The sequence below is a fragment of the Gopherus flavomarginatus genome, chromosome 1 (assembly GCF_025201925.1).
Source record: "Gopherus flavomarginatus isolate rGopFla2 chromosome 1, rGopFla2.mat.asm, whole genome shotgun sequence".
Taxonomy (NCBI): Eukaryota; Metazoa; Chordata; order Testudines; family Testudinidae; genus Gopherus; species Gopherus flavomarginatus.
The window spans coordinates 155,317,856-155,334,814 of NC_066617.1; the positions used below are offsets into that span (position 1 = coordinate 155,317,856).

General features: G+C 43.6%; 1 protein-coding gene across 1 annotated transcript in view; it reads left to right on the forward strand.

Moving 5' to 3' along the window:
• The window catches only part of MAN1A2 (mannosidase alpha class 1A member 2), a 310,617-nt gene that overhangs the window by 156,455 nt on the left and 137,203 nt on the right, over positions 1-16,959 (forward strand). The window contains exon 5 of the mRNA XM_050921239.1: positions 14,428-14,508. Within this exon, the coding sequence (XP_050777196.1) occupies positions 14,428-14,508 (81 nt within the window). The remainder of the gene's footprint in view (positions 1-14,427; positions 14,509-16,959) is intronic.

A 16,959-nucleotide genomic window follows, 5' to 3' on the forward strand; every position in this document is an offset into this window, starting at 1 on the left:
AGCCAGGTAGGACTACTGAGGTTCACCATCACATCGTCACAGAACCTGGAGTGAAGGTACACGTTAAGCCATACCGGATCCTGGAGGCCAAGAGAGAAGAGATTACAAAAGAGGTCAGGAAGATGCTCGCCTTAGGAGTCATTGAAGAGTCTCATAGTCAATGGTCCAGTCCCGTGGTTTTAGTGCCTAAGCCAGACGGCAGTATGAGGTTCTGCAATGACTTCCGCAAGCTGAACGAGGTGTCCCGATTTGACGCCTACCCTTTACCCAGAATAGATGAGCTGATTGACAAACTGGGAAAAGCCCGTTTCATGTCTACCCTTGATCTTACGAAGGGCTATTGGCAGATCCCTCTGGCCAAAGCCGACAAGGAGAAGACGGCCTTTGCAACCCCAGAAGGACTATATCAGTATACTGTTCTTCCTTTTGGATTGCATGGGGCCCCCGCTACCTTCCAGCGGCTGATGGACAAACTGTTACAGTCCCATGGTGAGTACGCTGCTGCCTATCTTGATGACGTCATCATATATAGCCCCGACTGGGAGACGCACCTAAGAAAGGTAGAGGCAGTCCTGGGTACCCTGAGAAAGACCGGACTGACTGCGAATCCCTCCAAATGTTCGATCGGATTAGCTGAGGCCAAATACCTTGGATATATTGTGGGAAGGGGTGTGGTGAGGCCCCAACTCAACAAGCTAGACGCCATACAGAAGTGGCCCTGACCACTCCGGAAAAAACAGGTCCAAGCATTCCTGGGACTCGTGGGGTACTATAGACGTTTCATTCCCCACTTCGCCACCAGGGCATGCCCTCTCACGGACCTGACCAAGGCTCGGGGCCCAGATATAGTAAAATGGTCTGCTGAGGCCGAAGCCGCTTTTGCAGATCTGCGAACGGCCCTCTGCACAGACCCCGTACTGATAGCCCCAGACTGGAGGGAGGAGTTTATCCTGCAAACAGATGCCTCTGAAGTAGGGCTGGGGGCGGTGCTCTCACAAATAGTCGGAGATGACGAACACCCCGTCCTCTTCCTCAGTAGAAAGCTCCTGCCTAGGGAACGGAAGTACGCCATAGTGGAAAAGGAATGCTTGGCAGTAAAATGGGCCGTTGAAAGCCTCCACTACTATCTACTCGGACGGAGGTTTACCCTGGTCACGGACCATGCCCCGTTGCAGTGGATGCACCAAAACAAGGACAAAAATGCGAGAGTGACGAGATGGTTCCTATCGCTTCAACCCTTCCACTTCACGGTATGACACAGGTCGGGAGCCCAACATGGCAATGCGGATGGCCTGTCGAGGGTGCACTGCTTTCCGACCCAAGTAGCCCAACCCCATAGTGTTGAGCGGGGGGGGGGGAATATGTGGCAAACTCAGCACACTGAGCTAACAAGCGTGGGGTACTAATTAGTCCCAGAAGGCTTAACCCTGGAGGAATAAGGTTCAGCTGGAACAGAGGTTATCAGGGAGGTAATTGGTTTCAGCTGGCCCCAATGGCTGGAGACCTTTTTAAACCCTCCTTGGCAGGGAAGCAGGGGGGGAGGAGAGAAGCAGAGTAGCTGCCAGCGAGTAGAGGCAGCTGAACTCTAAAAACTTTTCTGGCAAGGCAGGTTGCGCTCTCCCCAGAAGGAGAGGAAAACAGAACAAGGGCATGACTGAGAAGGGATCAGCCAGACCCTGTGCGACTGTGAAGGGCTTTTGCTTTGCCCAAGCCTGTCTCTCCAAGGCTGAGGAGGACTGAGCTAGGGGAGGAGAGACAGGTACTTTGCCACAACTCCTACAGTGGATCAACACCATGAAGGATTTGAACTCATGGATTATGAGATGGTACCTCGCCCTCCAACTCTACGAATTCAGCTGGGGGGTGGGGGGACGACAATGGGGATGGACACCCACCGGGTCCTGGCTTGAGAGGTAGAGTGTGTGATGGGGCGTGCCTACCCCACACCAACCCAAAGAAGGTTAACTATGCTTTCAGCCTCAGGACTTGACCGGCTTCAGAATCGCTTCCGCTCTTCCATCTAACCCTACATGACCCAACACCCTGTGATGGGGTGTGTCTATCCTGTGACAGTACGTAAGCTATACTGTTATCTAAAACAAGACTCTCTGGTAAGCCAAACAGAGCAAATAAAGTAATTAGGCAAGAAATGGGCTCCTCTGAGGTGCCTTGTGAAGTTATGTCTGCAAAGGGATAACATGAGTAATAATCTGAAATAGTCAATGGGATATAATCATGCAGTGAAATCAAGGGGCCAGTACTATCCACTGCAATTCTCTGCTATGATCTGTCTATGACTACCAGTTTCAAAGGATCCGGAGGAACAGATGTTGTATGCACTTCGTGGGCAGAGCATGCCTTCAAATAATGTTCAATGTCCGTGCATAACCTTGGCCACCAACCATGACTATGCAGAAGTTTTTTCATCTTTGTAAATCCCAAATGTTCTTCATGAGCCACATCTAGGACTTCTTGTCACAACAATCAACTAGGCTCCTCTGCATAACATATGTTGAGTAGCACGTGTTTCCTGTGAATGTTGAATGAATTTTATAGAATATAGACAAAAAGTTTTCTTAAAGACTGGGTCCATCCAATCTGCTTGTACAGCTCATATCACCTTGCACAGTTCAGCATCTTTAAGTCCCCCCTAAGTCAATTGGCATATCTTTCAATAAAAGGCATATGGTGTACTCTGCAAGGGTGCTAACCCAGCAGAATTTCTCAAAAGTATCAGCAAATAAATTACATCTTCCTTTGCTATGTACCAAATCAAAGTCATATTGGTGCAATTGAATAATCCACTACTGCAGCTTTGCACTCAGCAAGTAAATGGGCAAATGATTAGTTTCTAAGGTGAAATATTTCCCCACTAAGTACACCTTGAAGTGTACCATAGCAAAAACTATTCCCAAGAACTCTAGTTCAATCTGGGAATATTTTCCTTCCATCAGTGTCAGAGTACAGGACACAAATGGAATCAGCCATCCCTCCTGGAGCATAACTGCACCCAGACCTCAATTTCATTATATATGTTTGAATTATTGCCAGCTTCCATATATTAAAATAAGCATGGGATTGGATCCAACAAAGGGCTTTGTTTCTTTAGTCTGAACCAACTGGCCTGGCCCGTGGTTAAATCCCACAGCTAGGGTGCCCAGACAGCAAGCGTGAAAAATCAGGACGGGGGGCAATAGAACCCTATATAAGAAAAAGACCCAAAAATTGGGACTGTCCCTATAAAATCGGGACATCTGGTCACCCTACCCACAGTGGTATGGCAAAGGTACTAAAATGAGGTGGAACATGGCATCCTATATATTGAACTAGGCCAAGGAATGAACCTAAACTGCTACAATCAGTGGATAATGGTAGTGAAGCAACAGTTTGTAGTCCTTCAGGCATTTGTTTCACATCATCAGCCCACAAAGAATGCCCTACACACTACAGCAGCTTTTGCAAAACGGCACTTGGCCACATTCAACTTTATGCCATCCTGTTGGAGTCAGGTTAGCACCTGATCCAGAATAACACTGTGCTCAGGAAGAGTCCTAGCCAGAGTTGTCCTGTCCATAGGATGGACCGGGGCAACCGCACCAGCACCACACTTTGGGGGGGTCCCGTGCTTCAGGACATGGGGTCCAGGTCTTGGCGCTGGCAGCAGTGAGCGACGGGGCCCCAGCCTGCCCTGCTCCACAGAAGCTGGGAAGGGGTGGAATGGGGTTGGGGAGGGGGCAGAGCAGGGGTGGGAAGGTGCGGGGCAGGGGCGGGAAGAGGCAGAGCAGGCACTTGGGGGAAGGGATGGAGTGGGGGCAGGGCCTGGGCCAGAGGAGTTATCCCAGGCCCCACCCGTCTCAGGGATGGCCCTAGTCTTAGCAAAGACAAGAATGTCATCCACATAGCAACATGCACCCTGGATGTAATCCAGAAGCTGAGAGACCACTCTCTGAAATACTTCAGGGACAGAGATCAAGGCAAAAGGGAGTTGTTGATAGCAGAACCTCCCAAATGGCAGCTGAAAGTTAATGACAGCTGCAAAATTTCAGCCAAAGATGTTTGCCAATAACCAGATCAGTAATCCAACACAGAAAAAAACCAGGATCCACTTATTGGGCAAGTCATCTCTTTGAAGATTTGCAATTGAAACTGCTCACATTTCACATTTATTAAGTGCCCTGTAATCTGTGCACAATTAAATATCACTATTTTTCATGTGTATGTTCACTGGGGTGAGCTCCAGTCCATAGGTCCTTCCACCTCCTGAAGGATATCGTTATCTTTCATGTGCAGTTCTGCTCAGATTTTGCTCTGGAGGTACATGACATTCAGGTCATGTGAAGGGCTTGGTGTTCAAATCCAACTGCAGAGATTATGCACTTCTTATGCACAGAATGCCATCACTGTTAAATAAATCCCGGTGTCTCTGGACAATACTTTGGGTATCCCCTTCTATTCAAGTCCACATAAACTCACCTGAGATGTCCTGTACAAGTTTCATAATACCAAGCTGTAAGCACAGATTGTAGGACAATAATGGAACAGCATTCACAGTTGTACCTTTAACAGTATAAAACTTACAGTCAACTTTATTATAGCTTCGTAGAGCACAAAGCATACAGCTTTATCCACTGTCTGCAAGGCATACAAATTCCAAGCTTTTATAACCACTGTCTGTAGTCAGGAAAATGTCCAGATTGTGAACTAACCCAGAGGAGAGAACGTTAACTTCGCACCCATATCAATCATGCACTTCATTAGTGTACTGTTAATTTCTACTGCATGGGATACCAACAGGGCTTTGCCACATGAGAAGTTTATGCTAAAGGAAACATCAGGAACCCTGGTTAAGGTGGTCTTATGCAGCTCCATGTTCGCCGTATGCACTTCAGGACTCCTGACTTCATGAACCAGTGAATCTAGCATGCTAAATTAAGCTGTCCTTCCTTCCCACAAGCCCAGCACATAGCAGTTCTAACTGGCCAGGCAGGGAAATTGGCCAAGTGACCCATACTACCACTCAAGAAACAGAAGCTGGCAACTTTCACTGCTGGGGCCATGGAGCAACTGTAGGTAGAGTTGTATGACTGAGTGACATAAGGAGGAGCAACTGACAGTTTAAGCATAGACACAAAAGTAGCAGCAATTTGAGATGTAGCACCTCTCTTAGCCCAAGCCCTCTCAAATGCCTCACTCTTAGCAACCTTGGCAACAAAAGTTAGCAATCTAGCATCTTCAGCCAGGAACTGTTCACCCAGGTGGTCATTAGCTATGCCAGTCTCATAAATATCCCTGAGCATGATCATTGTAATGTCCCCAAATTCACATTCCTGGGCTATCCTCCGCAGATGATATGCAAACTCTAATATGATTTTGTTGGGCTGCTGGCAAGCTTAAAAACATTTTCCTTCTTAACAGAACAGAATCTCTGGTGCCAAAATGCTCATTGAGGCACTGCACAGTTGCATCAAAGGAAGACTGGAGCTCCAGGAATCCATTATAAGTATCAATACCATCATGGCCTAAGCAGTTCTGCAGCAAATGTAACCTAGCGGCATCGAAGAGTTGAATAATCTGCACATAGTTTCAAAAAGTCCAAATAAAGTATCACTGGTCAACAGCTGAAGGATGTGCTCCAGGCAGCATGGTTTGCAGAATAGAAGCATTCATCACTATAATGTTATGCTCTGATGCACCCCAGAATAGCAGTCCAGAACACAAACAAACCACCAAAGCAAGCCACACATAGAATCATAGAATATCAGGGTTGGAAGAGACCTCAAGAGGTCATCTAGTCCAATCCCCTGCTCAAAGCAGGGCTGCCCAGAGGATTCGGGGGCCTGGGGTCTTCCCTGCTCCTGAATTGCCGCTGAAGACCCGGCACTTTGGTGGCAGGTCCTGGGGCAGAAGGACCCTCCACCGTCGGTCTTTGGGTCACTTTGGCGACGGGTCCCAGAGCGAAAGGAACCCCCGCCGCTGAAGTGCTGCCGAAGACCCGGAGTGGAAGAAGCTCTGGAGGCCTGGGCCCCGCAAGACTTTTCTGGGGCCCCCGAAACGAGTGAAGGACCCTGCTCCAGGGCCCCCGAAAAACTCTCATGGGGGCCCCTGTGGGGCCCGGGGCCTGGGGCAAATTGCCCCACTTGTCCCCCCCCCGTGGGTGCCCCTGGCTCAAAGCAGGATCAACACTAACTAAATCATCCCAGCCAAAGCTTTGTCAAGCCTGACCTTAAAAACCAATAAGGATGGAGATTCCACCACCTCCCTAGGTAACCCATTCCAGTGCTTCACTACATTGCTTCTTGTTCTGTCATCTGCCACCACTGAGAACAGCTTAGCTCCATCCTCTTTGGAAACCCCTCTCAGGTAATTGAAGGCTGCTATCAAATTCCCCCTCACTCTTCTCTTTTGCAGACTAAATACCCCAGTTCCCTCAGCCTCTCCTCATAAGTCATATGCCCCAGCTCCCTAAACATTTTCGTTGCCCTCCCCTGGACTCTCTCCAATTTGTCCATATCCCTTCTGTAGTGGGGGGACCAAAACTGGACACAATACTCCAAGTGTGGCCTCACCAGTACCGAATAGAGGGGAATAATCACTTCCCTCAATCTGCTGGCAATGCTACTACTAATACAGCCCAATATATTGTTGGCCTTCTTGGCAACGAGAGCATACTTTCCTCAGAAGGTGTCAGATAATTATATTATCTGAAACTAGAGACCCATATACAGTAGCAGAGATGCTGTGGGCATAATCTAGTCCAGGGGCTCTCAAACTGGGGGTCGGAACCCCTCAGTGGGTCACAAGGTTCAGGGCAGCCGAGAGTGGGTTCGGGCCCCAGTGAAAATTTTTTTTCAGGCCCCGCAGCAAGGGCGGACCAGCTAAACAGGGCCAGGGAAGCCGGGCCCCCGGCTCCCTTCCAGACCGCCGGGCCCCTGTAATTTGCACCGGCTTCCCCCCTCTCTTGTCGGCCCTGACGTGGTTATTACATGGAGAGGTGTCACAAGCTATTAGCCCTCACATGAAACCTGGCTTTGCCTCCAGCGTTTATAATAGTGTTAAATATATTAAAAACTGTTTTTAATGTATAAGTGGGGTCACACTCAGAGGCTTGCTGTGTGAAAGGGGCCACCAGTACAAAAATCTGAACTGCCATGCAGAATGGATTGATTTCTAAATCAAGCCAGTCTGTTTTATGGTTTAAATATGATTTAAATTTAGGATTTATGATGAAAACTCTTACACTGTTGGGAATTTATTTAACTTCCCATATAAGAAGTCACGTTTCATAGGGCCAGTGAGCCTTCTTATATAAGTAAAGATACCTATGTGCGTCTCTGTTTGTAAGATTATTTCTTTAAACTGTACAAAGTAAGTAGAAAGAAGCATAAAGTAATTTTTTAAATTAAAGTTCAGGCCACATTTGTATTCTGCTAGTGCATAAAGGTTGGTTTCACTATAAATTCCTGTTAACACAGTTCATAACTTGGTTGTAATGATTGGCATGAAATAGAAATCTGCAAGAAAAATGTCAGCAAGACACCATATTTTTCCAAATATGAAAAGAAATATTTTTCTGATTCTAAAATAGAGTGTTCATGTTTTCAGGAAGTGGATATTTCAAACTCAGCTGAACTTTTAAACATGAATGATACTTGAGCAAAACTTTAAAGTATTCCATATGAGTAGCGTGTGAAAACTTGAATAAATTTAGTTGTAAAATATGAAAGTTATGAATATTTGATAGTATCTACAAAATGAGGAATCCAGTGGCAACCTAAAAGCTAACAGATTTATTTGGGCATAAGCTTTCGTGGGTAAAAAAAAACACTTCTTCAGATGCATGGAGTGAAAATTGCAGATACAGGCATAGATATAGTTCACATGAAGAGAAGACAGTTACCTTACAAATGGAGAACCAGTGTTGACAAGGCCAGTTCGGTAAGGGTAGATGTGGTCCAATCCCAATAATTGATGAGGAGGTGTCAATACAAAGAGAGGGAAAATTGCTTTTGTTGTGAGCCTGCCACTCTCAGTCCCTATTCAAGCCCAAATTAATGGTGCTAAGTTTGCAAATGAATGTAGCTCTGCAGTTTCTCTTTGAAGTCTGTTTTTGAAGGGTTTTTTTGTTGAAGAATGGCTTCTTTTAAATCTGTTATTGAGTGTCCAAGGAGATTGAAGTGTTCTTTTACTGGCTTTTGTATGTTACCATTCCCGATGTCTGATTTGTGTCCTTTTATTCTTTTATGTAGAGACTGTCCAGTTTGGCCAATATACATGGACCCTCTCCAATTTCTCCACATCTTTCTTGAAATGCGGTGCCCAGAACTGGACACAATACTCCAGCTGAGGCCTAACCTGCGCAGAGTAAAGCGGAAGAATGACTTCTCGTGTCTTGTTTACAACACACCTGTTAATGCATCCCAGAATCACGTTTGCTTTTTTTGCAACAGTATCACAGTGTTGACTCATATTAAGCTTGTGGTCTACTATGACCCTTAGATCTCTTTCTGCCATACTCCTTCCTAGACAGTCTCTTCCCATTCTGTATGTGTGAAACTGATTGTTCCTTCCTAGGTGGAGCACTTTGCATTTATCTTTATTGAACTTCATCCTGTTTACCTCAGACCATTTCTCCAATTTGTCCAGATCATTTTGAATTTTGACCCTGTCCTTCAAAGCAGTTGCAATCCCTCCCAGTTTGGTATCATCCGCAAACTTAATAAGCGTACTTTCTATGCCAACATCTAAATCGTTGATGAAGATATTGAACAGAACCGGTCCCAAAACAGACCCCTGCGGAACCCCACTTGTTATACTTTCCAGCAGGATTGGGAGCCATTAACAACTACTCTCTGAGTACGGTTATCCAGCCAGTTATGCACCCACCTTATAGTAGCCCCATCTAAATTGTACTTTCCTAGTTTATCTATAAGAATATCATGCGAGACCGTATCAAATGCCTTAGTAAAGTCTAGGTATATCACATCCACCGCTTCTCCCTTATCCACAAGGCTCGTTATCCTATCAAAGAACGCTATCAGATTAGTTTGACACGATTTGTTCTTTACAAATCCATGCTGGCTATTCCTTATCACCTTACCACCTTCCAAGTGTTTGCAGATGATTTCTTTGATTACCTGCTCCATTATCTTCCCTGGCACAGAAGTTAAACTAACTGGTCTGTAGTTTCCTGGGTTGTTTTTATTTCCCTTTTTATAGATGGGCACTATATTTGCCCCCTTCCAGTCTTCTGGAATCTCCCCCGTCTCCCATGATTTCCCAAAGATAATAGCTAGAGGCTCAGATACCTCTTCTATTAACTCCTTGAGTATTCTAGGATGCATTTCATCAGGCCCTGGTGACTTGCAGGCATCTAACTTTTCTAAGTGATTTTTTACTTGCTCTTTCCTTATTTTCTCTTCTAAACCTACCCTCTTCCCGTAAGCATTCACTATACTAGACATTCCTTCAGACTTCTCAGTGAAGACCGAAACAAAGAAGTCATTAAGCATCTCTGCCATTTCCAAGTCTCCCGTTACTGTTTCCCCCTCCTTATTGAGCAGTGGGCCTACCCTGTCCTTAGTCTTCCTCTTGCTTCTAATGTATTGATAAAAAGTCTTCTTGTTTCCCTTTATTCCCATAGCTAGTTTGAGTTCATTTTGTGCCTTTGCTTTTCTAATCTTGCCTCTGCATTCCTGTGTTATTTGCCTATATTCATCCTTCGTGATCTGACCTAGTTTCCATTTTTTATATGACGTCTTTTTATTTTGTAGGTCACGCAAGATCTCAAGGGTAAGCCAAGGTGGTCTTTTGCCACATTTTCTATCTTTCCTAACCATCGGAATAACTTGCTTTTGGGCCCTTAATAGTGTCCCTTTGAAAAACTGCCAACTTTCCTCAGTTGTTTTTCCCCTCAGTCTTAATTCCCATGGGACCTTGCCTATCAGCTCTCTGAGCTTACCAAAATCCACCTTCCTGAAATCCATTGCCTCTATTCTGCTGTACTCCCTTCTACCCTTCCTTAGAATTGCAAATTCTATGATTTCATGATCACTTTCACCCAAGCTTCCTTCTACTTTCAAATTCTCAACAAGTTCCTCCCTATTTGTTAAAATCAAGTCTAGAACAGCTTCCCCCCTAGTAGCTTTTTCAACTTTCTGAAATAAAAAGTTGTCTGCAATGCAGTCCAGGAACTTATTGGATAGTCTGTGCCCCGCGGTGTTATTTTCTCAACATATATCTGGATAGTTGAAGTCCCCCATCACCACCAAATCTTGGGCTTTGGATGATTTTGTTAGTTGTTTGAAAAAAGCCTCATCCACCTCTTCCACCTGATTAGGTGGCCTGTAGTAGACTCCCAGGCATATAGCACATTAGTAGATGTGCAGGTGAATAAGCCCCTGATGGTGTGGCTGATGTGGTTGGGTTGCTATAATGGTGTTGCTAGAGAAGATATGGGGACAGAGTAGGCAATGGGGTTTGTTACAGAGATTGGTTCCTGGTTTAGTGCTTCTGTGGTGTGCTTTGTAGTTGCTGGTGAGTATTTGCTTGAGGTTAGGGCGCTGTCTGTAATTGAGGACTGGCCTGCCTCCCAAGGTCTGTGAGAATGAGGGATCATTTTCCAGGATAGAAGATGATCGTTGTAAATCGTTGATGATGTGCTGGAAAGGTTTTAGCTGGGGGCTGTACGTGATGACCAGTGATGTTCTGTTATTTTCCTTGTTGGGCCTGTCCTGTAGTAGGTGACTTCTGGGTACCCGTCTCGCTCTGTCAATCTGTTTCCTCACTTTCCCAGGTGGGTATTGTAGTTTTAAGAATGCTTGATAAAGATCTTGTAGGTGATTGTCTCTGTCTGAGGGATTGGAGCAAATACGCTTGTATCTTAGGGCTTGGCTGTAGACAATGGATCGTTTGATTGTCCTGAATGGAAGCTGAAGGCATGTAGGTAAGTATAGTGGTCAGTAGGTTTCTGGAATAGGGTGGTGTTTATGTGACCATCACTTATTTGCACAGTAATGTCCAGGAAGTGGATCTCTTGCGTGGACTGGTCCAGGCTGAGGTTGATGGTGGGGTGGAAATTGTTGAAATCCAGGTGGAATTCTTCAAGGGCATCTTTCCCATGGGTCCATATGATGAAGATGTCATCAATGTAGTGCAAGTAGAGGAGGGGCGCTAGGGGACGAGAGCTGAGGAAGCGTTGTTCTAAGTCAGCCATAAAAATGTTGGCATAGCGTGGGGCCATGTGGGTGCCAATAGCAGTGCCGCTGACTTGAAGATATAAGTTGTCCCCAAATCTGAAATGGTTGTGGGTGAGGACAAAGTCACAAACCTCAGCCACCAGGTATGCCGTGGCCTCATCAGGGATACTGACCCTGACAGCTCGTAGTCCATCCTCTTGTGGAATATTGGTGTACAGAGCTTCTACATCCATGGTGGCCAGGATGGTGTTTTCAGGAAGATCACCAATGCATTGTAGTTTCCTCAGAAAGTCGGTGGTGTCTCAAAGGTAGCTAGGAGTGCTGGTAGAATAGGGTCTGAGGAGAGAGTCCAAATAGCCAGATAAATCCTGCTGTAAGAGATGATGGGGCATCTAGGATTCCCAGGTTTATGGATCTTGAGTAGCAGATAGAATACCCCGGTTGTGTTTCTAAGCATGTATCTGTTTAGATTTGTTCCTGTGCTACAGCAAGGAATTTCTTGAGCAGATGGAGTAGTTTCTTTTGGTAGTCCTCAGTGGGATCGGAGGATAGTGGCCTGTAGAATGTGGTGTTAGAGAGTTGCCTGGCAGCCTCCTGTTCATAATCCAACCTGTTCATGATGACTACAGCACCTCCTTTGTCAGCCCCTTTGATTATAATATCAGAGTTGTTTCTGAGGCTGTGGATGGCAGTGTGTGCTGTATGGCTGAGGTTATAGGGCAAGTGATGCTGTTTGTTCACAATTTCAGCCTGTTCGGGTCTGCGGAAGCACTCTATGTAGAAATCCAATCTGTCATTTCGACCGTCAGGAGGAGTCCACGCAGAATTTTTCTTCTTGTAGTGTTGGTAGGAGGGTTCCTGTGGGTTAGTGCTCTGTTCAGTGGTATGTTGAAAATATTCCTTGAGTTGGAGATGGCAAAAGTAGGCTTCCAGATAACTGCAGAACAATCATGTGCATGGGCGTGGTGGGGCAGAAAGAGATTCCCCAAGATAGGACAGACTCTTCTGATGGGCTAGTAGGGACTGGCTAGGCCAGGGGCTAGTGAATAAGGACTGGGAGTGGCTGGCTCACTAACAAAAGCAATTTTCCCCCTCTTGATACTGACATCTCCTCATCAGTTATTGGGAGTGGACCACATCCACCCTGACTGAATTGGCCTTGTCAACACTGGTTCTCCACTTGTAAGGTAACTGTCTTCTCTTCATGTGCACTATATCTATGCTTATATCTGTAATTTTCACTCCATGCATCTGAAGAAGTGTTTTTTTTAGCTACGAAAGTTTATGCCCAAATAAATCTGTTAGTCTTTAAGGTGACACCGGACTCCTTGTTGTTTTTGTGGATATAGACTAACACGGCTACCCCTCTGACATTTGATAATATGGTACAGTAGTACATGCAGTATATGAAATGCAAACCTGGATGTGGAAATACAGTAAGATATTATGCTGGCCACATGCTAAATGCCAGAACTCATATGATGCAAATTCTAGAGGCTTTTTTGGAGAAGAGATGAATGTCAATTAAAGATTCTGGGACTCAATATAACGTCCCAAGCTCACCTGGCTAGTGGACTGAAGGATTGAGTAGGCGAATGTGGGAGACAGCTTGAACTTGAGCTGCAAACGGAAGTTAAAAGCCGAGATTCTGTGTCTTCACTGCTATTTTAACTCAAGTTAGCTCCCCATGTTAGCTAACCCAAATTAAAAACATAACCTGTTTTGCAGTGTAGGCATACCTTTATTCAGTGTTCATGTATTCAATTTTTAATAATTTTAAAAATCTAGGAAATTCTCAGACAGAAACTAAATTAATAAGGAGTTAAGGTTGAGTGTACATGTCAGTAATACAAAGTTAAAAAAACTGCAGGAGGGTTGTAATTATCCCTAAATCAATTATCTCTAAATCAGGAAGTTCAGAAAGTTAAGCTTAAAAGATATCAAATGTGTTAAATTATGGAAATGAACAGTTAGGGCACCCAAGCAACCTTAACTCCACTTTGTGACGACAACACGGTGTCCATTAAAATGTCTTTAAAGATCAGTTTAATGCTGGAATACAAATACTATTATTCACTAATTATAATTGTATGGTTATTGCATGCATAGAATTGTTTGGGGGATTATTGCAAGATCTTATATGTTTTTACCTTTATGTTACTGATATGTACTCTCAACCTTTAATCCATTTTAATGTAGGGATTTGCGGGGGAGGGGATCTAAACAGAGATTTGTGAAGATGTCACAAATGTCTTTTTATGCTACATAAATCTACAGATGTGGCCATTTTCCTGCTACCCTCTAATCCTGAGCTTATCTGGCTGTCCTTTGACACCTTTTATTATGTCAGGTGTTTTTTTTTTTTTCCTTCAGTGTTTTTCTTGCACAGGGAGTTCAGTAAGGTTTCTCTTTGCCTACTTCTGTGCACCGGTGGTGCCCATAAAATAACAATAGGAGGCAGGGAGAATGAGATATTTCATGATTTAGGACAGCAAGAATGAGTATGGCCTACCTTCCAGACCTTTGGCTTAATTACCTTTAGAAAAATCTTAACTCCTGGGGCAAATTTAATTTCATTGTGGATTTTTTAGAACTTAAATGTAATATGCATTAGGTATATATTTTAACATTGTTGGTACATTATGAGAATTTCATTAATACTGAAGTGATAAGATTTTTGTAATCAGATAACATTGTCCCAGAATTCCCAGTTGGTCATATGTTTCTGTGCAGCTCTCTCACAGAAAACAAGGGTGAGCGGAGGAACGGCAAGGATTTTCTCCCATAATTTGGGTCTAAAAATTATACATTGTATTTGGAATCCTGAAGTGAGATGGGACAATTCCATTTTTAGGGGGATGTCAAGTACCTATTCATGGTTATTATTATTCTACAGATACTGAAAATGAATTATGGAAGCTCAAGGCAAAAGAGTGGGAGGAGGCACATAGGACAATGGGGGTGGGCTGTAGGTGGGTATGCTGGCACTTTTGAAGGAATATTGGAGAGGGATTCTGGCCAGGAGGAGGGAGTTGCAGACAGGCTGTGGTGGTTGTTGTCATGAAGATTTGCCAGTGGGCTGTCCTTGTGAATCCAAATATTGGCAAACTACAAGTCCTTGTGTGAATTTGGATTTGTATCTATGCCTACCCTAATGATAACAGTTTCTTCTGATACCTTGATTGTTGTATAGAGAAGCTTTTTAAACATTTACTTTTTCCTCTCTTCCCAGAATTCAGAGGTGTCTGTTTTTGAAGTCAATATTCGCTTCATTGGTGGTCTTCTAGCAGCATATTACCTTTCAGGACAGGAGGTAAGGAAACCATAAGAAAGTGTGAAAATTAGTAGTCTATCAAATGAAAGCTGCACAATTGGAAGGTTTGAAGTTGTTGGCTTCACAGTATTTTTTTGAGCTAATATAATAAGTAGGATGGGCTGTGTTACCCAACTCTACGGAGATCACGGAATCTTCATCTAAAGCTGATTACTGTACAGTATCTCTAGGCTAACTGAAGACCCTTTACCAGGACTTTGAAGCAGCCTGTGCCTTCTCCAGTTTGCTCTTTTTATCATGGCTTTTTCAACTTCATTGTTAACAGAGTTGAACCTTCTTACACAAGTAGCCACCTCAACCCTAGTTACCTAGTCATTAGACTCTAGTGCTTACAAGTACCTTGTTTCAAGATGTTCCGCCTCTCTCAAAAGAGAATTTTTCTCAGCTGCCACTTGTTCCCCAAGGGACACAGGTACCTGAATGCAGAAACCCTTGACAATTTTCTCAGGTATCTTTTGTGTAGGGAGACATAACCCTGCTACAACAATAGGCTAAGATTGAGGCACACAGGACGAAACTCATCTCACAAGTACAGTTCCCACTGAAGTCATTGTGAATTATGCCTGTTCTATATCAGGGCTACATTTAGACTTCACTCTGCATGGGGATTGCTGGGAAAAACTTCTGCTATATCCAGTTTTGGATTGGAAGGCCATTACCTCACCTTTATATAGCCTGCATGGTATCTTGAAATATAGGTTGGATATATGGGATAGTATACTCAAAATTGATTCAGCTTTTTACCTCTAACTCACAGGTATAAAACTTGTCTCTGTCAGCAGTGGCTGGAAATTATTGCTGTCTGCTGACTGTTTGGGGGATTATATGCTGACTCTCATTCTGGTTCTTTGTTTTTAAAACAACAAATTTAGTGCTGGTGAAAGATGCTGCATTGACAACCGTGGAGAATAGAGGTGTTTGTTTAATCGTGAAACAAAATATTGGTTGTGGCAGTTTAACTAACTCTAAGTCCTAGTCTACAGTAGGGAAATGTGCCATGTTAGAAAATGTATTAACTAACGTGTTTTCTAACATGCTTTAACTAACAAGATTTTTTTCTTAGCTTGGACAAGGACAATTGTTGTATTTAAAGAGGTGTTAGCCGGTTGTGTTTAACCCAGCATACGAATCTACCCACATTTCAAAACATAGCTTGTTCCTGTCTACCCTGAGTGCTAAGTTGTTTAACACAGTATGTTACTTAAAAGATGTTAGCTAACACACCTTCACAAAAGCTTGGTTTTCTGAGTGTAGACATGGGATGGTAGTCTCCATGGTGTATTTCAGTTTTTAAAGACTCTGATGATAATTGCTCACAAGAGGAAAAATTAGTATCAACTGTGCTTGTTTTTGTGGTGGAGGAACCTGATTGTGGAGTACTGTGGAAATTAAAAGAGTTTATACTACGATTATATCTGTTACCATCCCTTCTTCCAATCAGAGTTCTTCTACATTTACTCCTAGGTCTTACAAATGCAAATGTTGTACTATGGGAAAATAATAAAATAACATACTTGATTTACAGTGTCTTGTTTTAGCAGTTAGTTCCTTGGCTTAAAATTGTGCAGACTTGTACAATCCTTTGTTTATTCACAAAACTTTTATTAAGTACCTGTTTGGTGAACAATGATGTTGTATAATCTTTTGGGTAGCGGTATCTGTCACATCTGGATGCTTCCCAGGCTTTCTTGAGGAAGATACATGCAGAGTTCTGCAGTATCTTTAGCTTGAGGAGAGAGGGTTTTTCAGTGCATTGGACCAAATTCACTTTTCTGCTCTATGCCCTTTGTGCTGGGAGGATGGATGATTTTATGGTTAAAGCACAGAAACTGGGAGTATGGACAGCTGGATTCTCTTCCCAGCAATGCAGTAGATTCCCTGTATGATCTTGGGAAAATTATTCAAGGCCTCCATTTTCCCCACCTATAAAATGGAATTAGTATGGATTATTCATAGATTTTAGGGCCATTATGATTATTTAGTCTGACCTGCATAATAGAGGATACAGAACTTCATCTATTGATTATTCATGAAGCCCATAACCTCAGGTAGGGTATATTTTCATTAATGTTTGTGAGGCACAGTTACTATGCTGATAGTCATAACTGAAATGCCTAAATATAAATAAAATATTCAGCTGAACCTTCCCTGAAAGTTTAGACTTCCAGTTTACTAAAATGGATCTTCAGATATTTTATATATTGGTGTAACATTTGGATGGGGAGAGATGAGTCTGGGATTTGAATAGTGAACTCTTACATGGAAAACAAAGGACTGGGTCATTCGTGGCAGTATGAAAACTTTTAGACCTTGAAGAAAATCTTTTACATTGTATCCTAAGCTCTTTTGTATTATCCTGGGTAGCCTTGTTTCCTTTTGTTTTTACTTTATAGTTGTGTTTTTTATCATTTCATTAATTGACTCCTGTTT